At 34.8% G+C, this 25,931-nt stretch overlaps 1 protein-coding gene across 3 annotated transcripts in view; it reads left to right on the forward strand.

Annotated features, from left to right (window-relative positions):
• The window catches only part of LOC138707407 (deubiquitinating protein VCPIP1-like), a 75,476-nt gene extending 53,813 nt beyond the window's left edge, over positions 1-21,663 (forward strand). For all 3 annotated transcript variants that reach the window (XM_069836790.1, XM_069836792.1, XM_069836791.1), the window contains 6 exons: positions 7,485-7,570; positions 10,414-10,558; positions 11,751-11,883; positions 13,185-13,306; positions 17,198-17,938; positions 19,220-21,663. In XM_069836790.1, coding sequence (XP_069692891.1) covers positions 7,485-7,570; positions 10,414-10,558; positions 11,751-11,883; positions 13,185-13,306; positions 17,198-17,938; positions 19,220-19,414 — 1,422 coding nt within the window. In that variant the 3' untranslated portion in view covers positions 19,415-21,663. The remainder of the gene's footprint in view (positions 1-7,484; positions 7,571-10,413; positions 10,559-11,750; positions 11,884-13,184; positions 13,307-17,197; positions 17,939-19,219) is intronic.
• Positions 21,664-25,931: the final 4,268 nt, after the last annotated feature.

A 25,931-nucleotide genomic window follows, 5' to 3' on the forward strand; every position in this document is an offset into this window, starting at 1 on the left:
TACAAAGTACACTACAATTTTACACACAAAGCTGAATAAGATAATAATAATGTATTGTAAACAACAAGTAAGTAGAAATCAGTCATAAATATAACATACAGAAAGAAAGGAAAAAGCATAATAAAATGTGAACAGCAGGTCAAAATAAATGAGACAAAGTATAAAAAATAAGACAATTATTGATGATGATAATAATAATAATAATAATAATAATAATAATAATAATGATAATAGTAGTAATAATGATAATAATAATAATAATAATAATAATAATAATAATAATAATAATAATAGTAGTAGTAGTAATAAAATTGTGAAGTACAAAGCATACAATGAATACAATATTTTTAGGTGCAAACTTACTTACTGGCTTTTAAGGAACCCAGAGGTTCATTGCCGCCTTCACATAAGCCTGCCATTGGTCCCTATCCTGAGCAAGATTAATCCAGTCTCTATCATCATATCCCACCTCCCTCAAGTCCATTTTAATATTATCTTCCCATCTACGTCTCAGCCTCCCCAAAGATCTTTTCCCTCCGGCCTCCCAACTAACACTCTATATGCATTTCTGGATTCGCCCATATGTGCTACATGCCCTGCCCATCTCAAACGTCTGGATTTAGTGTTCCTAATTATGTCAGGTGAAGAATACAATGCGTGCAGACAACACGTAATCTCCTATTTGTGTTATGCCGTTCCCATCTAACCTAACCTCCTGTACTCCCACAAAGTCTATTCCATATCTAGCTAGTTCTTTTGCTACTAATGTTACCCTTCCTGTTCTATATAGACCTGTAACATTCCAAGTAACAATTCTAAAAAACTTATTCCTTTGCTGTGGTCGTGCCAGAGAATCACTCCCATTCCGAGGCTTATTTGAAGGTTTCGTAACAATCTGTTTTTTTACGGTGATGGGTTGTTAGCCTTTCGCCCAACCCCCAAGCTGGAGGACCACCCCTCATTGGCTGTCTGCGACTGCTTATTCAATATATGAGCTGTTCAGAGCAGAAGTGTAAGTCAAAAATGGGTAATGAGGGTTAAAGTAAACATTCTGTAACATATAGAGCAAAGTAGCAATTAATATTCAATTTATTTAAACTATTAGTATTCGGTGGATAGCAAGAAGAACATATTAAATGCTACTTTGCACTGTATTTTACAGAATTTTTACTTTAAACCTCATTACCCAATTTTGACTTACACCACTTTTGCTCTGAACGGCTCATATTCACAGCTACCCTCCATATCTGGAGGCCGTCTCCTCGATCTGTAACCTGAGGTGATAGGGACCCACAATACATGGATTTTTAGGTACACACAGTAAGGAAAATTATGATTATATATAGCTCAAGTTATCACATATAGATATACTATTTATTGGGAAATATGAAAACAAAAAGACAAAATTAGTTAAATGTCACTAGAACATAAAAGAATGTGAATACGTGGAAACATGCAATACAACACTTATCATAATAGTAAGTTAGTTTGGCAACTCGTCATATTTCTTGTTAACATTAGTAGAATAGTAATATCTTCAAGCAACAGTATTTCTAGCAAGATGTATAATAAAGTTGAATTTGTTTTTATTTGGTGCTAACTCGGACTATGACATCCAGTGTACGAAGTGAAAAGTACACGATGTGCCCATGTGTACAAACAATGACGTCAGTGAGTGATGGCTCATAAATATACACTCTCAAGTGCCTCGTTTGCGGACCCATATCTACTGAGCAGTTCTGTTAATTGTCTATTTTCTTGAACTGTTATTCATAAATTTAATATTGCGTAGTATGTACCGATTTTAGATGGATTCTCATTTCCTGGATTGCACAAAAGTCACTTTGTAATCTGAAAAGGAAGTCATTTAACTTCATATATTGGATAGTTTAGGTAAAGATATGTAAATAATTTTACATGAAATGTTAAATGTACCGATGTATTGTAATATCTGATATTGCTTCTTTATTTACGAAAATATGCATTTGAAATTTGTGTGTTCTAGAATTTGCTTTATGGTTCATCCACTCGTAACAAATGTGCTTACAATGAATTATTTATTCACTTCCAAACAAGATCTAATGCGACCTGCAGCATTTTGGAACTAAGAAAATTTGCATTGGAAAATAGAAATAATTGTATATCCTATGTAATAATTGATTTATTTGGCGAGGGGGTTGTCGGAGTATTTGGATTAAGACCCTATTTTGTTTTCTTTTCTTTTTTTATTTAAAATAAATATAACTAATTTTTAATAAAAAATATTTTATTTAGTGTATATAATTTCCAGATAAATTGACTCAGATTGTAGACACTGTGAAGGAAATCGAACACTTCAGGGAATTTGCTGTACACAGATTGCCAAAAATAACTTTTTTCCATACTAGAAATACTAAAAATGCGCATTTCTTTTGAAATCTCGGAATTGGACTTTTTGGAGCATCAGAATATTTTCTTTTCTATTTGATATAATGAAAAATTAAAAAAATAAAGTGATAAAAATCACGTAATTTTTGTTGGTATTTAATTGAAATGGATAATGGAGGTTCATCTAGAGTTAGACGTCAATTTGAGTATGTAAAAATGAGAAAAAGTATTTGTTCTCCTTTCGTAATATTTTTTTTTTTTTTTTTTTTTTTTTTAAGCAAGATATTGAGTAGTTACCATGGAACTTTCAATCTCACTTTAGTATCTGTTTTATTTTCCATCTCCTCCCATTATTAATTTATATTGAAGTAAATGAGATCAGAATTTTGTATTTGCCAAACGTGCTGATTTAAGACTTGGGATAGTCATGCCTTAGGATCAACAGAGAGATGGGCTATCATTATGCGACATGTGTATATAGATGAAGATGAAGTCAACAAGTATTTCAAAATAGTGAATGCACTTTTTTGGTGTTTGGTTTAAATACCGAAATATATGCGACTACCCAGTCATGATGAAAACCTGAAATTGCATATCGTGATTATTCAAAGAAATTGTGCAGTGTGGATTCAAAAATGTGTCCATTATCTGTTAAAGAAGTGTGCTGTCGTTTAGTGCTTTAAACATCGTAGTATGAATATGAATAAAATAAATTCAGGATTGACAGTTCCATGTACGTGCACATAACAGGGACATATTGTGGACAGTCACATAGCACAAAAAGCCTCTCTCATTTCATTGTACTGTTATGGAAACTGTATGAAACGGTAGCAAAAATAAGTTTTTTCCCAGCTTTTTGGGGTTGCTAAGCATGGTTCTCATTATCTCAACTTTCATTTTCTTGTGTGTACTTCATTTGTTTCTTTCATTTATACAATTTTTGTTGAGTGCTTGTTAATTTGTAATTGATTGAAACTTTGATATTTTCCCACACCACACACAGAATTGATGTCTGATTTGAGTTTCATTATCTCATGGTCAGATGGAAGTGAGAAATGGAATAATTTTACAAATATACACACCACACATATTAAATATTAACTATTTCTTATGGTACATATTTTTTTATTACTTAATCATGTATTGCAGTGAGCCATGGTATGTATACCGGTACTTAAACTTTACTTGGTCCACATAAAATAATAATTTTTATTACATTTTAATTTTTTTCCCATGGAACACAATCGTAATTTAACGAGCATTATCGTAAAAGACGAGCATTTTCCCTGGACCAGAAATGCATATTTGTTTCCTCTGTTTCTTAAAATAATATTGATGTACCATGTTAATTGTCATTTGTTTTTATTTACATAAAAATGATGCATAATTTGGCCAACACAAAATTATCCTCGTACAAAATCCATGCTATATTAGCATTGGTTTGAAATGATTTATTAAAGAATCTATTGAAGACAAATTATTTATAAATATGTTAAATGAATTATCCTTGCACACAAAACAGTTGCTCCCTGTACCAAATGATCATAATTTAATTATTTGATACAGTAGCAATTAAACATGTTCTTTCACTAAATCTATGCTCGCTGGACCAAAATGATAGTACTTTAATTATTTAACTAGAGTTTCAATTAAGAAACATGTTAAATGATTTATTTAGGAATAATAAATATTACTTCCACGTGTTAATTTGAACTAGGTAAAAAAATATCTTAGTTGACTAGTTCAAATTAACATGTGAAAGTTATATATATTTCTTATTCCTAAGTGATATAGTGTTAAAGGTTGTGCAATTAAGATTTATAAAATGATTTATCTTTGTACCAAAAGCAGATAATTCCTGGATTAAATGATCGTATTTTAAATATGTACAGTAATTACTTCATAGTTTCATGTGGTATTGTATGACGTTATTATGACTGAGATACTTATTATTTATTACTTTTATCTTTAACAGTAGGTCATAACTGACTGCGTGTATTAGGACTCGCACTCAAGGGAGTGGAGATCGGGGTTTTGGATGGAACAAAAGCCACAAGTTGTGCTAAAGATGTTGCTTTGCTAGTTATCCAGTATATGTAGTTTTGTGCACTATATGAAACTGTTGCCTATTACCTTCTAACTGATAACATTGGTGTGTTATAATTTTGAGCGCGCCCGCGTGCGCATCCCTGTCATAATTATATTACTTTTTTTGTTTTTCTTTTTCTTTTTCTTTTTCTTTTGACATCTCAAAGAGGTAGAAAAGAGAGAGGATAAAATAGACCAAGAATACTTACTTTAAGGAAGAAATGTAAAACAATGGACGAATAAATTTCTATTGTTCTGGCTGGTAATTCTTATTTTTATTTTGAATATCCCAAATGCAAATGAAATGATGATAAAACTTATATTATTATTAAGTTTGTGTATTGAACTGCATCTCTTTTTTTCATTAAAAAGAGCAGCATTATATTAATTTGCAAGGACAATTTAATAAAGAAGGAAAAAGAAGTGGAAGTACTAAACAGTTCAGAAGAAATGGAAGAAAAACTCATTAATAGTTGGGAAATCTCGCATGTTTTTGAGCGAGATGCTGTGTGTCATATTTACTTTTGTCACCAGAGAAAAGGATATAAATATTGCAATTGTTAAATCCATGCTTGGTGTAAAATGTGGAACTCTTTAATGACAGTCCATCTTCCATTTAGACTTCCCTGAAAGATCTGTACTTGAGTATGAATAACTGAATGACTAGCAGCTGTCCATGGAATGTAAGGACATTACAGAACGGTGTACAGACTTTTCTTGACAGGCGTAAAATAGAAACCAAGCAAATTATATGGATTGATGTAGCATTACTCATGCACTCATAGATTAGAAAAAGGCTGACATTGCCAATGCAGAATGAAGAAAGGAATGATTGGTTGTCATTTATGATGGTAATGCAGAAGTCTTTGCCTACAGTACAAAATTTTAGATGCAAAAATACTAGTTCATTAAGAAACATTGAAGTGTTCCCACATTTGACAAAGCTCCTCATATTTGCATAGATTCAAGATCTTACAATCCAGAGCCATAGTGAATGTTTCTAATTCACACTGCAGCAACACTGCATCCCTGGTCCACCTACCTGCTGAAGTAAAGTTATTTATTCAGACAGAAAAAAATTATGGAAAAATTATGGTTTATTTAATGATGCTCGCAACTGCAGAGATTACATCAGCATCACCGGTGTGCCAGAATTTTTGTCCCACAGGAGTTCTATTACATGCCACTAAATCTAGTGACATGAGCCTGTCGCCACTTAAATGCCATCGACCTGGGCCGGGATCGAACCCGCAACCTCGGCCACAGAAGGCCAGCACTATACCAACTCTACCACCCAGGGCGACATTCAGATAGATTTGGTACACTTGATAATGGTGTGTTTAGACGACGATTTTAGTATTGCTTGTCCTGAGGGTACAGGCATTGCCCATATGAATGATGACTGCACTTAAGTGGATATATTGGCTTAGTCTCAACTTTCATGCCTTGTCGTTGACTGATGGCCAGAAAGTTACCAGTGATAAGCTTGCAAGGAAGCGTGAAACAATATGTTTAACTAAATTTTATACTGTCTGGCCAACAGCTCTACAATTCTGAAAGCAGGAGAAGGGAGGGGTAGATTCTCAGTCCCATTAACTGGGGTAGGGGTGACTGTAGTATCTGTGTAAAAATACTTGTCTCAACCAATAGGCCAGTGTGCTATATATATATATATATATATATATATATATATATATATATATATATATGTATTTACATTTTTCTCTGTTCTCGTGTTTTAATTAATTGTGACTAAATTATTATATAAAAATAGCATGTTATATTGAAAGTTTTTTTGTTAAAATAGCGCGAAAAGGAGAATAAAGTTATCGATTTGGAAGCCAGTGAAATTATCAGTTCCGGGGTTAGGAAGCGTAACAATGAAATTATAAATAATGATCATTCATTTCCCATAAATTATACAAGGACAGCATTGTATTGCAATAAACCGGATTGTACAACAAAAATTATATGCAAGGAGAATAAATTATGATGAGTAAGTTCTTCTAATGAACATCTGTCGATTGCTGGAAAGAAACGCAAAACTAGACCACCTCAAACTACGATGCAAGGAGATGACTTTGATCAATGCATCATTCGCAGGATTATACACGACATCTACAGTGAGTACTTACAAGAGAAGAAGGTTCCAACTGTGCCGAAACTGTTGCCCATTATTCGACAGAAAATACACTTTCCATGGGGTAAGTCATCTCTCCAAACTCAAGTGAAGAGGATGGGATTTAAATGGAAAAAGTGTCGAAGTTAATGTAAAGTGTTACTTGGAAATCTGATATTTTGAGTTGGTGTTCAGTAATATTACAAAATGTGCAATATCATCCATAATGAAAGACGACTGGAAATACTGCTGTGACCACGTGAAAAAACTGGAGGAGTCTTGCTGGGAAACAGAAGATTGCATTGTGTTATTGAGAGCATTATAATTTCTGAGTACAGTTTCGGCATTGATAGTGACAGTGGGAGTAGCAATAATAGTGATGAGAGTGATAATTCTGTTACATGGAACGATCAGACTACATCTCAGACCTGACAACACTACTTTCACCCTGAGCAATAGCTGAGTAACGTTTTCAACTTGGGTAGTAGCATGCGTAACATAGCTCTGTCCTTATTTCACTAGTAGACAGTTGTCGCATTCCAGCCAGGGACACAGAGGTGATGGCTACACAGTACATTTTCGCAGAAAAGCACACTGCCTTGATACAGTAGTAACTGTACCTTCATGTCTTCAAAATTACATTTAAACGAAATAAATGCTCTGAGAAAATCCTGCAGTGTGTGTTATAAGATGGGGCATATCTTGTAGCATATTCAGTTTGGTAGCCATTAGTTATCTCTGCAGCAACAGCATAAATTGCATAATCTTTCTGCACAGATTTACCATTTTTTGAGTTGTTTAATAGTTATGAACCAAGATGGATCTTCAGTGACCAAGACGAGAGTTGATTCAGTTTTGATATGGAAGATTAGTGTCAATAAGACACTAATTGTATGTTGTCATTTTTCAGGAAGTGTCCTGCACATATGACGCCAAGAAGGACATGCTGATTCTGCACAAACAGAGTCCACTAGAAAAATGCGCCTTCTGCATGGAGTAAGTTATCAGATATAACCTTTTTAATTCTTCTCCTTCTGCCTCTGCTCTGCTTTTCCTCATTCTCCTACTTCATTTACAGTCCTTACAATATCCGAGTAGCCATTTTAATTTGCGAATATTTATTACCTTTAATGTAATATTTCAGATTAATTAGAATTTAGTTCCCTTCAAACTCTTATTTTAACCGTAACGAAATTACAAGACAATTTTCCTCTATAAAGGAGGTAATCATATGAGAACATAACATCTTTGTATCTCCAGGGTTTTAACGAGAACTTAAAGGGTATATTTTAATTATATTTTGTGGGTGCATAGTATCATCCAAGGAAATGTCGATACTGCACAGTTCGTAACTAAAATTACCCAATGTGCCACATAGTCAACATAGGATTCAGTGTTATGTAAAAGTATTGAATCTGTGATAGTGACAGGTAATTTTTATAGTTACATATCCTATTATCAAATATTTAATTTACTTACACAACGCAATAAACGTTAATATTTGTATATATTTGTCACTGTACTTACCGGTCGTAAATGCTATATAGATAATTTGTTAAATTATACATCCATCATGTGCAGTAATTGGCTTGAGAAACCATTATGAATAAAAACAGTCATTTATTTGGAAGGCTGACAATAGGATTCTTACATATGTGTCAATTTAAAAAATCTGGTTGAACCATAGTTTCACGAGGGAGCCTTTTCATGAGCTTTGTTTTGTGACATAATTTTAAACAAAATATTACTCCTCAACTGATGTGAATAATGTTGTACTAATACTGTATTTTATACTCATCGGTTTCTAATGTTTGCTCCCCAAAACAAACAAACATACAACGATGTGGGACTCTGCATTTATAATAAGAACAGATTCAATACTTATACCAAGTATTTTGTATGTGAAGTAACTTCAAACTCGGTAAAAATCGTATTTAAAAAAATAAAACATGTTGGCCACATGAACCTCAATTAATAGCAACTATAAATGAAATCTATTAGTAAGCATCTCACACTTTTCCATATTAGAGAGAAGGGATCACATTAGGAGTTTCCGATAATTCACTTCAACACAGTTTATTGCTCCTTGGTCCATAGACTGTGAAACACCGATGGTGTTAGGAGGAAAGCACACTAGGTGCAACATTTGAAAATTGAATATGTGGATGGCATGTTGCATTGTCCAAGAAGAGAAGAACATGACGATTCTGTTGTTTCATTCTTGCGTTAAATGCTCGCAGCCACTCTTCCATGATTTCAGAAGTCATCCAGGCCTTCTTATTTGATCTCCATTTCACAGGAAGTTCCTTTACATCAATGTTCTTGAAACACCAAGGTTTCAGTGCTTTGCCTATTACGAGTGGTTTTTCCATTTCTCCTGTCATGAAACCATAAAGAAAAACTGTCAACCTTTCTTTACACATCTTTCCCCCTGAACACTTTCGACCCTTTAAGCACAGGGTATTGCTTGGTACAGCCTGAAAAATAAACCAGTTTCATCTCCATTAGCAATATTCTTAGGTTCGTAGCCTTCTATGATGGTTGATAATTTTTCCCCATTCAGCTATTGTTTGTTCGTTCACATCACCACACTTCATTGAAAACAATTTCATGTCTATTCCTGAAAATTTCCAGCAATCCATTGGAGGCTTTGAATTCAGTGTTTCCTAATGTTTTTGCCACTTCTCTTGCTTGTTCTTGAATCATAGGCCCCGATATGTTTAAGTTTTTAGCTCAAACACTAGCAAACCAGTCCCACACTATCTTATTTATGTCTTAATTTCCAGTTTTTCGTAATTTTCTTTTCACTGAGCCGCTACTGCCATTTAACCGCTGATCTCGTATTACTGATTTTCCTTTTAAAATTTCGTACACTTGTGTTTTACCAACTTTGAATATAGACACAATATCTTTAACAGATAACTTATCTTTTTCTATTGCCTCAATAACTTTCACTTTAGTTTTAAGGTCAATAGCAACTCTCTTCTGTAATGCCATGGTGGAAATGAAATCTTGTGTAGGCAACTGCGGAATGTGACTGCCTGCACTGTGAATAGCATACTACCTGCGTGTCCCGATAGCCATCCTCAGTCGTGCAGTGTACAGTACATTCCAAAAGTTCATGAAAACTCTGTACAGTATACTGCAGGAAAATAATAATTCAGCCATTAATTTTGTATGTTAAACTTATTGTATTTTCCATTAAAATAGTTTATTTTCATTCCGTAGTCTGTGTTACACAGTTTCTGCTGTATAGAGGAAATTTTTAGGCCTAAAACCGTCAAAAATCAAGGGACCACAAAATATTTCTGTAGTGGACAAGTTTCTGTTGTGTCAAGAGTCCGCTATAGACTGTTTTTACTGTACAATTTAGTTCTTTTGTTCCATTATTTTGCTAAATAATTTTGTATGAAATACCACACATCTTACTGTATTTGATGACTAGGGCTATGAAAAGGGAGCAGTTAAAGCTAGTGATGGGACCGAGTATAGCTGCAATGGGTGGAATGGAGTGAATTTCCCCTAAAACTTGACGTAAGCAGCGGTACAGACTGTATGCTGTTTACATAAGTTGTAGAGGAAATTCACTCCATTCCACTTGCCACAGCTATACTCGGTCCCATCACTAGCTTTAATTGCTCCCTTTTCATAGCCCTATTGAAGACCTTACGTGTGTTAAATACTATAGTTAGCTTACAAAGCATACAATAAATACTCTATAACTTTTCAAATTTTTGGACAAAAACAGATTAAAAGAGAAGTGTGCTTGCGTGTGTGCGCGTTTATATATATATAGAAATTCACGAAATTGGTCGTCATTTGAATGTGTTCTTTTGTAGGACAAAGCTAAGGTTGGTGTACACAGATGGGTCCCTTGCTTACGAAAATGGAGATATTGTATCTTCACGGTCCCTCTCAGACCATTGCCAATGTGGTTTCAAGCACTGGTGGGCAGGGAAGGTATATGACAATCCTCCAGATATGGTGAGACATGCATATTGATATTTTTAGTAGGTGTGAATGTTGTAATGTTTTTGTTTTCGTGTGTTACGCTTAAATGAGATAATTGCAGTTTTCTTTGTTTAATATTTCATTTACTCAAAACATTTTTTCTTGATGTTGAAAAATAAAGTATTTTAGCATTGCATGATTTTACTAAGTTAAGAGTAAAGCATTTTAACATTGCATCATTTTACTAAGTTAAGAGTTTAATTGGTTGAAACATAACATTTTTTTTTTTTTTTTTTTTTTTTTTTTTTGTTTTTTAATTGTTGAAAAGCAAAAGAGCGATAGTTAATTATAAATTAAATGTATGTAAGATTTTATTGATTCCTTTCCCTCAAACTGATTCACTATCATATTATAAGTGGAATGGGCAAGGGGGGGAATATTCTAAAGGGGAAAGCAAGAAAAAATCGAGAGAAGAGAAAGAAATATAGATATATTCCGGTATAAACACTTCACTTACACATTTGTAGGTTAAAACGTACTCTTAGTACAGAATCAAAATGTCCATACAAACATGTCTCACAGTTTAATATTTATTGAGTCAACAATTTCAATTTTTGAGAAACAGACATCATTATATATTTGTATATAAGGACTTGAGTAATGACACTCCAGTTCTGCTACATGTCATCTCCACCTCAAACGTCTGGATTTAATATTCCTAATGATGTTAGGTGAAGAATGCAATGTGTGCAGTTCTGCATTGTGTAACTTTTCTCAGTTCATATTGTTGTTTAGTCAACTGTCCAAAGACAGGTCTGAACCTCACAAGTGATACCAACAAGGCATGCACCACTTATGAGGCAACTAGGCCAGGAGATAATGGAGTAGGATGGCCAGTTCCCATACATTGCCGATTAGTCAGTTCATATTGCCTTATTAAATAACTGGTTGAAAATAGGTTTCTTACATTAACCCCGACCAATATCCAGCCGTTAGATCCGAGGTTCAGACAGAATCAGTTTGGGAGTACTGAAGAAGAAAAAGTCGTTAGTGAGTAAATCAAGTATTGTAAAGTGAATGCTTTGTTTTCAGTTCTAGTACTTGAGTATTGTAATAGATGTTAGATTGGAAGAAATTGTGTTCTTAGTACAACTCTATTTTCTAGTGTGTTTCTCTTGAATGAGAAAACTGTTGCTTTTGTTAATTTTACATGTTTTCCATCCAGATTCCCATCGTGATGAAGTGGCGTGGACGAGAAGTCACGGAAGTTGTGCCATGGTTCCAGTATGAGACTGATCCCAATCTGAACAGCAACGCTTATCAGGTTGCTTCATACGCTGTTCACAAACACTTTCCAGGTAGTACTAACATGCGAAACTTGTTAAATTTTACTTATTTTCTAATGTTGCTCACTCTAACAATGATTGTGTTCAGAAGTAAAATTTTCAGCATTCCATATCCCAGAACTTAATATCGTACCTATTGGTCCTGAGATGTAGTTGTTAAGTTCTAGGAGACAGTGGAATATCCAAATGTCTGCTTCTGTGTTAGTTCTATTTTCTCTCTTGATCAGTCAATCTTTTCTTATTACGAGGAAACTCCAACATATTTATTTTCGTTCAAAGCAACTGTTCATGGTAATAGAATTGTAGTAGATTTATGGTTTAAAATTTAATTAATTTCAATTTTTTCCCTGAATTTATGCAGCTTTACTTGAAGTTCAATGAATTCTTTCAAATGTCTTATTTCCGATGTGTTCAATTTGATGCAAATCAAAAAATGAAAAAATTGGACAATTTAATTGGTGCTAAGAGATAAAATTAGAAAGTAAAAGCAATTTATTAATTTCATTGTGTATAGCAATGTGTAATCAAATATACATTGTATTGTTTGTCAGTATAATCACCTTGCTTTCCAACCTATGTTGTGTAATGCTCGACAAATCATTCGAATTTGTCTGTGAAGAAAATTTGCTTTTGCGTTTGAAGCACCAAATCATCCTGACATTACCACCCTCACACATAACACATAAAATTTAAATTTTACTTACTTACAAAATAGACAGATCCTCTTGATGAAATGAAATTTGTGTCCCTGTGGCGCCTAACAGTTTAAATACTCAGTTTACAAAAACAATGTACATGAATTAACTAAATGGCTTTATGGGACTCAAGCTGAAGTATGGTAAAACATTTGGAATGGTTTTTTGTCATATACCACACAATTGTACCATTGTGATCATGCAGACAGCAGGAGAAATGGCTACATCTGTGTCATTATTTAGTGTACTGTACAACATAAAAGAGTGACGCAATTTGTGTATTTTTATTAATACACAAATTTAAGACTACCGCCTTTTTTAAAACGAAAAGAATTGGAAAGAAATGTGGTAGGTATGGTAATATTTTTGCTGCAGGTTTTGAGAAGTTGGTACATACACTTGAACATTCAAGCTGATGTGGGAAGGATATGGGTATCATTGAAAAATTTTAATATTTAAATAAACTTTTATTAATTTACCAGATCTGGGAAACATTTATTTAACATCGTAATTGCAATACAGCATTAAAACTGCCTCCAAAAACGTAATGTGAAATAAAAAATTCAACCATTCATATTGTTCATTGAGCTTTGAAATGCTTTTGGTTTTGATTCTTAGGTGAATTTGGGATAGAACAACTTATCCAGAAAGTGGTTACACAAATTTTGGACTTCTCAAAATGCTTGGACATGGCAAAAAAAAATACAGGTGCCAACACAGTTCCTGTGCCTCCTTTGAAGGTAGGAATAGTAGCTGCTAGATTAAACAGTCATAGGTTTGGTTTCCTTTGAAATGTCTTGTCAATGCATTATTATTATTATTATTATTATTATTATTATTATTATTATTATTGTTGTTGTTGTTGTTGTTGTTGTTGTTATTATTATTATTATTATTATTATTATTATTATTATTATTATTATTATTATTATTATTATTATTGCTGCTGTTCCATTATATATTTATTTTACTGTCTTATATTATAATATTTCATTTCATTTTCATTCAGTGTCCTTCCCAAGGGCAGGTCTTTCACTGCAAACCCAGCTTTCTCAAGCTTTCCTATTTTCTGCCTTCCTCTTTGTCTCCTCATGTGATCCATATATAACTTAATGTCGTCTATCATCTGATATCTTCTTCTGCCCCAAACTCTTCTCCAATTCACCATTCCTTCCAGTGCACCCTTCAGTAGACAGTTTCTTCTCAGCCAGTGACCCAACCAATTCCCTTTCCTCTATATTCGTAATTTTCTCCCCAGCAACTTTCCTGCATCTCGTGTGTCTCAGTGGCTTGTCTGTGGACATCTTTACATTTTATCAATGGTGAATTTAGTTTAATTTATAAGATTGACGATACAATGCAGTGGAGTGGGCAAATTTTGGGGGTTAATTGCTTTTGAAGTGTGAAATGAAATGCTGTTAAATTTAGAACACACAAATTTATTTCGTATTTACTAGAGTGTTCAAATTTTTGTAAACATATGAAAATCTTAAGTAACTTATGTCGTAACACGAAAAGCCGTTATCACACTTTATGCATAGGTGTTGAATGTGTTCAGATCTTAATAGTGCCAATACATTTGCCTTTCTGAAGTAGAGAAAATTTGCTTTATTTGTTTCAGTAGATGCATAAATTTAGTCTTTTAGGTAAATGTACAGTAGGATTGACATTCAAAATGAAACAGAACTACATAAACATTTAAGAAATATGAAGGAAGGATCAAATTAAAATTGCTGCTGCTGCTGCTGTTGTTGTTGTTATTATTATTATTATTATTATTATTATTATTATTATTATTATTATTATTATTATTAATAATTTCGTTTTCCTCTTGTTACACTTACGATCTTTGTGTTCTACCTTATTATCATTGCTAAAACAACAACTGTCACGAAACTAACCTGTAGCATTAACGACTATTTCTTTTGTTGAATGCATTTGCTTGCCATGATCATCAGCTTGTAATTAAATGAACATTATTTCTGTGTTTTTACTGATGGAATTGCTACCAAATGAGCTTTATTGTATTGTTTACCTCTTTGCATTCTCCAGTTGCTGAGAGTGGATCAATGCAATAAACCTAACATAATGACTTGTTTCTCCATGACTTTGGTCTCTCGTGTCTGATTAACTGTGTGCAGGATGAGTCAGAAATATGGCTACACATATGATTGCTTCGTGTGATGACATTATTATGTCTATGGGAAATGAGACATTACCATTGGAAAAGACATTTCTTCAAATTAAAGATCAATACACATTAGTACCAACCAGTTGCTTTATTGCCTCAAACTACTCTCCTTTCACATCCAGGCATAGTCGGCAACTCTTTGGAAAGTCGTTAATTGATTTATGATATGTGCTCACTGTAATGGGACGAATTTCTTCCTGAATTACTGTTTGAGCATGTCAATGTCTCGTGGTTTCCAAGCGTAAATTTTCTTCAGACTATTTCATTTATATGACGTCATTCCATTTTCGACCAATGAAGTGTAATGAAATTTTGAATTCCAACCAATCACAGTCAGACTTTGCGATAATTTCTGCAGCTAGATTTATCGCTATCAATTTATCGCATGGTCCTTCTTTTGTTTAGTCATCGCCAACTGTTTCCCCGTAAATTGATGCATACATACATTAAGATGCAACTACACGGTTAGACTTTTCTTTCAACTTTAAAGCAATGAATGCAAGATTACATTTAATATTAATTAATATATTTACGCAGTGAAGACCACGTTCAAAACGGCGCACCATGTAGGTAGACACAAAATCTTTATGCATCTTAATTGAACGTACATTTTAAATTTGATTCTTTCAATATTCTTCCCAGATTGCACGCATATGTGATTGGAATATTGAACTGTATAGATGCAGCTTTAGTTCCGTTACACACTACAGCGAGAATGCGTTTGTCGAGTTATAAAAAATGCTTTCGTGTAGCACTCATTGTAAGTAACGGTCGAAACAAGGCACAGCTGACATTGGTCCTGCTTCCACAGGTAGGCCTAACGTAACCTATAAAATTGTAGTGTATAACATTTGTATTAAAATTAAACAATTAATAGACGTTCAAATTTATGTAACATCACTGCATGTCAAACTCAAAGACCTTGCATAGTAATAATGTCTTTGATCAAACTGCCTTTCGTATGGCATAATAAAATTCGTGTTTTAATTAGGCCTATCTATACAGAGATGGCTTAACTGTGTAGCAACATGTCTCGCTGTGAATACATAAGCATTGGTATATAGCTGCCCCCACTGTTACTGTTAAATTAAATTATGATTTCAGCAGATAATGAAAATGTATTTGTTATAATAATAAGAGAAAAGTGCAGTACATGTAATTAACATTGTTAAACCTGTATTTCGCTTTTCGCAATTGGCATTACTTAATAATAACATCGAATTTCTTTATTGCAATAATCGATATTCATCTACGGGTATTTCAACTTCACAATGTCTGAATAGGTTAAGTATTCGTTAATATACAATTATTAACATTTTGTGATCGAATTTTAGGGATATATTATTTAAATTTTTATTTTATTCACGAAATAGTCCTAATAAATGTCACTCGAGGTCTGAGATTTCCCAGATAAATTCACTCGCTTCGCTCGTGGATTTATCGGGAGATCTCAGACCTCTCGTGACATTACTACAGATAATCCCACAAACAATAGTTGCAGGCTGTTAACTCAGGGGAGCGGGCTGGCCATTCTGTCATTCCTTTCCTTCCCAACCACCTGTTGGCAATTCGCGATTCAAAATTTCTCTTGTCACAATAGCATCATGAGTGGTTGCACCGTCCTGTTGGAATAAGCAATGCTCGTGTTCATCACTTTGCATCACTGGCACCTCAAGTTCATGAAGAATTTCACAATACTGAACAGCATTGACATTCTTTTCCAAGATTCGCATTCCTAACAATCCTTCCTGTCCAATTATTACCCAAACTGTGACTGATCCACATTTTGAATATGTTTCTTAAATAACTCGAGGATTCTCTTTATCATAACAACGATTTAACACTTCTGTTCACGTGGAACACAGCTTCATCAGAAAAGTGCAATTTGTGGAACCAAAGTTCGTCATTTTCATATTCCCTTGAAACAAATTCACACAGTTCCAACTACCTGTCAGATTCATCCTCTTTCAGTCATTTGACACGAATTGGTTTGAATGGAGACACACTGGACTGACCGATATCAGGTTCACATGCCTCTTGGCAAGTGGATTTCTGTGGACTGCTGGCAAATGTTTCCACAATTCTTGCTTATTTTGCTGCATTGGTGCTAGTTGTTTTCTTTTCTGGATGCTTCCTGTTGTCAGCAATCATTTTCTTCAGTTTCTCAGTCTGTTTTGAAATTCGTCTCGTCAGTCTCGTTGCAACTGTAACTTCCTGCTGCATGTTGGCTAATGACATAAGCTCAGGAATATGACTCTTACCTGAAATGAACAAATGAAGTTTCAAGTTTCATATATCATTCACCATTTTCCTCTCTGCAGTAACATATTACATTTCCTTTAAACATGTAGCCATATTTCTGACTCACTCTGTGGTACTGATTTTCTGACGTTGAAACCAAATAGTCCCTATACATTAAGCACGAACTCTTCAATTTCAGGTTTACCATGATGATGAGGAATCTCCAACAAAGCCACGTATGACACCGTCTCACTTGGCACAGGAGAATAATGAGCCATCAGTGAGAACCTCGTCTGAAGGACCTGTGGCAGTGCAATTGCATGGCAAGAGAGACCAAAGCAAAAGAATGGCTGCAATGAGCATCAAAGATTCTCAGTCTTCCAAAGACAGTTCCACCGACAAATTACATGCGAGTCCTCCAAATGATAGTCAGGAAATGAAAGAGGAAGGGGCTGCTATGCCTATTGAGAAAACAGATGAGGAAGAGGGTGCTATGCATATTGAGAAAACAAAAGAGGAAGAGGCTGCTATGCTGCAGAAAGTGCAGACTGATCTCGAAGAACAGCAACTGCAGTACAAACTGAGGAAGGACTTTGATTATCAAACACAGATAAAGAAAAGAGCTCTACAGTTAGCCTTGCAAGCTCAGAATTACGAAGTCTCTGAAAAGTATGATCCTTCAAGGAACGATGTATGGGGTTATGGACACTACACTGTCCCTTTTTTCCAGGAGAGGGATTCTTCCAAAGATTTGGGCAGGGCTAAGGGTCAGATGGTTTTCGAACCTATGGAGGAAGATAGTTTTGTGCCAGATCCGTTTGGAGCATCCACCTCCAAAGAAGATTCCTTCCAGTTTCCAGTGGACATGTCGAAACAGTCCTCTACAGTTCGAATGGGTCCAGGTTACTCGGTCTTGGCACCTCCTCAACATGTTGAACCAGTAAGTGAACTACACGTATAACATAAATTAACATTAAGAAGTAGAGCTCAAATGATATCAGCTTCACATGCGGTTTAAAGATTTACATTTATATTTAAATTAATTGGATTATGACTGCTTTGAGAAGGCAGGAATGAGCATGGTGATAACTGTTTTTGGGATGTAAGAATGTATGGCAGCTTTTATAATTTTGCATTATGGGCAGATGCAGGAGCCTGGGGAGAAAGGTAGCTCGGCGAAGTTGAGGTCAGAGCAGCGGGAAGCAGAAGAAGGCGACTCCAACAGAGACATTGGCGTCGGTAATTTGGGTTGGGAAAAATTTAAAGGGAAGGAAGTAGGTCCGTGGCCCATTTCTTTTAGGTCTCATCCGGACATTTGTCTTCATGCCTGAGGAAAACCACGGGCAGGATGAGTTTTCGTACTGACGACTAGCCAATTGGCTTACTGTGTGACTGGAATTGTGGGGAGCGAGGTCATATCAGCTCTAGAAGGGTAAAAGGATAAATACAAAAATTCACGATTCCCAACATAAACACAGATACAGAAATTTACTCTACGTAAAATCATTCTTAAAGTAGACAGGTGGCTCTGTGTTACACAGAGGGTTCAGTCATTTGATTTTGTGTTATTTTATTAGCCTGACAGTTGTCTATTTGAGCGTGGTCAGGGATATTGTCGTTCCATGCTACTACATGGAAGATACTTTTAGGCCATTTATGTTTATCAAGAGCAGGGTTATAATTCTTTAAGCTAGAGATTAGAATGTTGTTACTAACTTAACTTTTATTGTAAGTCCGAAATGCTGAGTTGCTTATGAACTCCGTAACAGTCCAAATTTTTAGGTCTCTATGAATTAGTCCCACATGTGTTACGTAAGGTAGTCCCAATATTAATCGCAAAATGTTGTTTTAGAAAACTTGAGTTTTAGACAGGTATTGCTTGGGAGCATGCCCCCATATGGGACAGGCATAAGTCAAGATTGGTGTAATAAGGCTTTTAAATAAAATTGTGCCTGTCTTTAAATTTAAATTATGGCTCCTATTGAGAATAGGGTACAGTTGCACCATACTAGCGTGGGCTTGTCGTAGTTCATCGTTAATGTGAGGGGAGAAATTCAGTCTTCTGCCAAGCATGACTCCCAGGTATTTCACTGAAGTCTTCCACTTGATTGATGATTCGTGTGTGTGAATTTGTCTGTAATTATTACGTCGTAGAAATTTCGCGGACATCTTTTTCAGTGACCAAGGGCGTACTCTGATATTTCGTTTAATGTGATTTCAGGACATGAACACAGTCCAGAATCTCTGGTCCCAAAAGACTGATGGGTTGGATACAACCAAGAGACTGAGTGCATTTCCACTTGTTGCTGCAGAGTCTCCAGGCAGCTCTAGTGCAGAGAGACAAGATGAAACAGCATGTGATAAAGATGACACTAAAATGGATGAGGGAGAGACAGAAGTGGAAAAGAAAAGTTGAAGAGGAGAATATACTCTGAGAGATTACATTATTGTTCCTTTTATTACAATGACTGGCGCTGCTGCTGTTGGTCCATGTCCAGAGGTAGTAATGCACAGCATTTGTTGTTTTTGACAGTATGCGCCAAATTGTATTAATTATTTTTGGATAAAAAAATTGAGATTTTTTCTACTCCCTACATGCTTTTCACTTTTCTTTTTCTTCCTCATGCAGGAATTTCCTTTGTATGCAAAAGTGAGCATGTAATTTGAAGAATGCTCAGGGTTGTCTTATTTTATTTTAGACTTAACAGACAGAAGTTCTAAAAAAAAAAAAAATGTTCGGCAGTTTATCATTTCATACACACTATGATATCAACTTACCTCATTTGGTGTAATTGATACACAATTGTATTATCGATCTCATAGGATTTTTATTTCAGGAAAGAGCATATACAGCTCAGTTGCTATATCTGTGTGAGTCATGTCCATTAAAAAAAAAGACAAACTAACCACATAGATTATCTGCGCAGATATAATTATCTGACCATTGCTTGTTGATAGATCTGATAAATTGGAGTGGACCCTTATTTCATCTACGAATTCCAAACCTGGTCTAATTTTTTTTTTATACAATAAAAGCTAAATGTCAGTTTCAAGATGTAAGTTACCACTAAAGTTTAAGAGAAATTTCGAAAGAATTAACTTCAAGAATGTTATATGAAGTATTACTATTGAAGAAAACTGTACACTCGATCAAACCTGCTAATTAGTGAGACAGTTGTATTGTTTTGGAAGACCTGTGAGCTACCAGATTCTTACACATTTTTGCAATTTGAATCAATGAAGGATTTCTCTCTAATAGTTTTGCACAGAGATTTCCCATAAACTAACTTTCTAAAATTGCAGCAGTTTTTTACCTTATGCAATGAACATTACACTCGGAAGATTCTTAAATGTACTTTAGAATGTGTAACAGAGTGCAGATAACCACAAAACTGTTGGTTTGTAAGTCGCAGTCATGCATTCCAGCTTTGTGGACATACAAGGTCACTTCTGCCTCACAGTTGCAAGAATATTCTAGGATGAATCTATATTATTTATTTATTTTCACTCCATTACCTTATATTTCGTGCAGTATTACTAAGATTTGTAATTAACTATTTGAATTCTCGTGTCAAAAGTTTTGAACTTTATGAATTGTATTTCTTTTCATTTTAAAATGATGATTATGTTTAAATTGTTACAATGTATTGTAAGTTGGGAATTTATGAAGGGAATGCTTCTGGCTGTGTAAAATTACATATTGAGCATTTAATTTTTACTACTTTCAACTCATTGTCTCTAATGTGAATGCCTTTTATTGCCTGTATTTTTTAAAACTCATCTTAAAGTATTTTAGTCGATTGTGGAGTATGATTCTCATTCAGATACTACTTCACTTGCACTCTCTTTTCTCTCCACTGCACCTTTATTTGAAAGCTTGAACTTGATCATTTTGACCATAGATTCGAGTTGACCTTTGCTTTTTGTGCTATTCCAGTAGTTAGTGTAATACTTTTATTAAGACAAAGGGAGTTTTTATTCTTTCCTTCTGAGTGTAAAGTTTATTTACCCATTATGTAAGATTGCATACTCGATATTTAATTCTGAAAAGCAGCACAAAGTTCTTTTTAATATTGCTGCCCTTTGTGTCACTCCAGCTTGGGAACAACATAGCAGACCTCATAACAGAAAATTTTGAGTTCTGATCATTTTTTTTAACAACTTGTAATAGAGGTAAAACCTTCAAAATATGATTAGTCAGGTTGGATAACAAGTTCTGTGACACATAATTCATTATTATCAGTTTCTCCCTCCCCTTCTCTCTGAGCAGTGATGCAATGTGGTGGAGTGGCTTTTGGCATTAGTTGGGTACATAGCTCAATTCGATCTGGTTTCCCTGTACATCAGTGTCATATTCACAGTGGTTTTGTCTTTACCGTAGTAGTTTTAGATGTTAGGTAACATGTCATGATGTGATAGATCAGATCCTGCCCTACTGCCACATCTGATTCTGTTGGCCACCTTTTACTAAAGATTCGTTGTTTGAAAAAGATTACTGTACGAGGAACACTTTGCTCAGGTTGAAGCTGTTTTATGTAACAGAACTGGGGAGGGGTAAAAACGAGGTGCTAATTTCAACTGTGATTCTTGTACAAATAATGTTATATTCATAAAAGTACTTTCGTATGTTAATCCTAAGGTAAATAAAATGCCTGTTTTACAACATTTTCGTGACTTGTTTATTATTGAACCTACATCTATTAAAAAAAAATATGAAAGTGAGTAACTTAAATTGAAATCTGGTGTTCTGCAGTCAATGTGGTGGTACATCATATTAATGAATGTATGAATTATCCACAAAGATTATATTTCAGCATTGTATTACTATAAAAAAAAAACACTGAACTCATTCTGGTAAGAAGTTTCAATCCTGTGAAAGAATATTTCAGTATTTTTTTTAACAAACACTACAGCAGTCTGAAAATGCCTCTCATGTTCCTTCAAAATGACCAATATAATAAAAAAAAATTGAGCCAACTATTACTGTTACTCGTGTTAATGTTAAAATAATAGACAGCCAATCGAACACTTTCTGCACAAGCAATAGTCATATTCATTTGTAATTTTGAAGTGTGTATCATTTGTTGAATTATTATCCTGTTTCTTGATTGCTATTTCTATTTGAGCTTCTAATCTTTAATCAACTATAATGCATTTTTAGATTGCCTGGTTAATATTTCCATTATGAAATGGACTAAAATCTTAATGAATCATGCAAGTGCAAGGCAATGTCACTGTCTGTGTGTATGTCTGTGATAAGGTAGTCCGTAACTGTTCAGTCAATAATAACAGTGCACAGTTGTTTCCAGATGTGTAGACCGAAGAGCAGTAGCATAAGAAAAAGATTAATGCCCGGATGTGTAATTGGTTTGTTATGTTGCAGAGTCTGTTTTAAGTGTTAAATCATTAAATTCTTATAAATCTCTGCATTTATGTCTAACTTTGGAACAGCGCAAATACAGGATTACATATAGTGGTGATACAAAAGAATCTAAAAACTTTTACATCAAAAATGTCTTCCCATGGAATGTTAACAATCACATATCAAGGCTAAAAATTTTTGAACAAGACTAACGCCGAAAATTCAAAGAAATACATAAATAATTAGTTGCAATAAAATGTAGAAACAATTGGACTGATTAATATCTTGCAATACAAGAAAACCTTATGCCAATTGTAACTTACTAGAGCTGCATAAGAAAAATGTTTTAGATGAGAATATGCTTTCAATGACATTGCTGAAAAATTTAAATTGAAATTAATTCAAGAAAAATTTTTAATTGTGATTGATGAGTCCACATTCATTTCAAGTCAATATCTCTTTATTGTGTATCAAAGAACTGTTATTAGTTCACAAGATGCTACAGTTTTCTTAGATGTGGAGTTAACTGACAGAAATCTTAATTTATAACCTATTGCAATTTTAGAAAGTCAATGTACTGGTATGGAATGAAAGAAAATTATCTATGCAAAAATTTTGTGTTCAACATTTGATTGCTTGGAATTAAGTCAGGTGTTACCGAACAACTACATGATAGATTTCGTGATACAATTATTTGGCATTGTTTAAGTCCTAGGATTGACTTGCTTTACATGATCAGAATCCTTGTACACATCTCTAATTCTTATAGAAGAAATATATTCCTTATACAATCAGTTGTTGAAGAATTGGAGAGAACTTTTGCTCGAAATTGGGAGTACAAATAAAATTAAAAAGATTTTATGTGTAAGATGTGTTGGAATCCCTCGTATCTGGCAAATATGGGACAAAGGTAGTGCCAGATAATTTTTTCTCTGTTAATTGGAAAATAATTTTATGCTCGACTATGCCGAAATGTAGTAATTATACACCTGGTAGCAGACCTTTAATGCATGTCATTAAAGTACACCTACTCATTAAAGGTCAGGTCTTTCAGCCAATGACGACTCAGGTTACAATTGTTCAGCCAATGACAGGTCAGCTTTCTACCATTATAAAACCGCAAGTATCGATTATTCTCGGATATGCAATCAAAAGAGAATTAGCGAAAAGTCACCGAGGCTGGAAATCCAATACTGTCGCAGAAGGTTATGTTCTGTTACTATAATAATTAGCGTTAATTGTAAATAATATTCAAATAAATTCAATTTGTCATCTCGTTTTTCAACGTCGAATTCAATAATCAAAGTTATACCAAGTTTAACGGATTACACAAGGTCAATGACATTATTGTTCCTCGGAAAAAATCAATACTTTCGCGTCTGCGCACATCTCACAACATACGGGACATTGCTCCAGGTCAGCTACAATAAAATTAATAATATCAAGTTAGAAATATGGTCGAGCATAAAAAGTCGTATGAAACTCTCCTATAATGGTAATTAAGAAGCTCGTATGAAAATTATGAAACTCGCTTGCGCTCGTTTCATAAATATCCATACTCACTTCTTAATTACCTTCATTATAGGCTCGTTGCATAATGTACTATTATAAGTTATTTAAAGGCTATTCATACACTCATGTAAAGGGGCACAATTTTGCAACTGCTGTTTATAATCCTGCCTAGATTGCTAACTAGCAGTCTTTGAAGTTTTAGGGACTGAGGCCAAGAATTACATGCTCTGCCATTTGCCGAACAGGCAAGAAAGTAGCTAATAACTGTTTGTGGATTCCAAAGTGGCATATGATACCGACATTTTTAAGCTAACACCATATGTAGGTATACTGAAAATATATATAGCATATAAGTATATAACAGATATCTGTGCAGAAAAAATGTTCTTGCCTGCTTTAAAAATGGCGGATTATAGTCTTACGCGAAGTTCGGAATTTAGATGACTGTTCCTTTGTTTTGTTTGTGCGCACATTGGTAATACTTCGCGACATTTTGTCTTTATTCCATGCCAACTGTATGTTGATGGCACAGGATATCAATTCACCAGATATACCAACAGCAAACACACACTATGAATGAAATATGGCACTTTCTAGAGATAACATTTGTGAGTAGATTGGCTGTATAGCCCCAGGGAATATTTTTAATGATAGGGCGCACTTTTAGAAAATCCGCAAACTACAGGATGAACCAGCCAGGGCTACACTCATAACCGCACTCACGGCAGTTGATTTATACAGTGCATTTGTAGCTCGGCCGGACCGTTCCGCAGCGGCATTGGATTGGGTGAAGATTGGCGCACCTGCCACAGAGTAGTGCTGTACTACCGCTGACGCGCCAGTCAGTCGAGTTGGATCTGTCGTGAGGGAAAGACGTCTGTGCTCGTGTTGTGAGTAAAATTGTGTTGTCTCGTGGTGATAAAGTGTCTATTAATAATGGTTGAGTACACTTTAGAACAACGTATTTTTCTCTATGATGCATATGTGAAATACTTTTCTGCAAGAAGGTGTCGAAGAGAATTTGAACATTGGTTTGCAGGTGTTCGAATTCCTAGCAGGTCAACTATTCACGATCTTGTCAATAAAGTCAGATGTACAGGATCTTTTTTGAACAAGAAACATGTTCAACAACGCCGTGTACTGACAGAAGAGAAGCTTAATGAAGTAGGGGTCCAGTTAGAGCACTCACCCCGCAAATCACTGCGATGTTTAGCACAAGAGGTTAACATTTCCAATACGTCAGCTTTTGTGGCAACAAAACTTCTGAAACTTAAGCCATACAGGGTAACTGTAGTTCATGCTTTACAACCACAAGATCCTGTAAGTAGGGTTAATTATTGCAATTGGTTTGTGCAGTCCGTTCATAATGGCGATGTGGACCCACTTTTAACGTTCTTCACTGATGAAGGGTGGTTTCATCTTCACGGTTACGTTTCTACTCAGAACAATAGATACTGGGCTACCGAAAATCCCCATACTATTCTTGAAGTTCCTCACCACACTGCAAAGGTTGGGATTTGGTGTGCAGTGAGTGCGAGTAGAATTATTGGTCCCATATTTTTTGACACAACAATTGATTCACACGTTTATGTAAGTTCAATTTTAAATAATTTTTTTCTGCAAGTAACAAGAAATGAACGATTGAGTGGCTGGTTTCAGCAGGATTCAGCTACAGCGCACACCGCTGCGAATTCTGTGCATGAATTGCGAAGTGTGTTTGGTGACAGAATAATTAATCGAGGATTGTGGCCACCTCGTTCCCCTGACCCATCTCCATGCGATTTTTATTTATGGGGAACGTTAAAGAATAACGTGTGCGCATCAAATCCGCACACGTTACAAGAATTGAAGGACAACATCACGAGAGAAATACAGGCAATCAGTCAACATGAACTTTTGCGAGTGGACCAGAATTGTTTTCGGAGGTATAGGAAATGTGTTCGAGTTGAAGGTCATCACTTTCAACATCTGTTGTGATGCAGGTAAGCCTAATGTTAGTAGAGTAGTTAGTGTTCCGTACCCATGACTTGCCGGTCGTTTACGTGTAACTGTGGCGGCA

Source organism: Periplaneta americana, chromosome 10, assembly GCF_040183065.1.
Source record: "Periplaneta americana isolate PAMFEO1 chromosome 10, P.americana_PAMFEO1_priV1, whole genome shotgun sequence".
NCBI lineage: Eukaryota > Metazoa > Arthropoda > Insecta > Blattodea > Blattidae > Periplaneta > Periplaneta americana.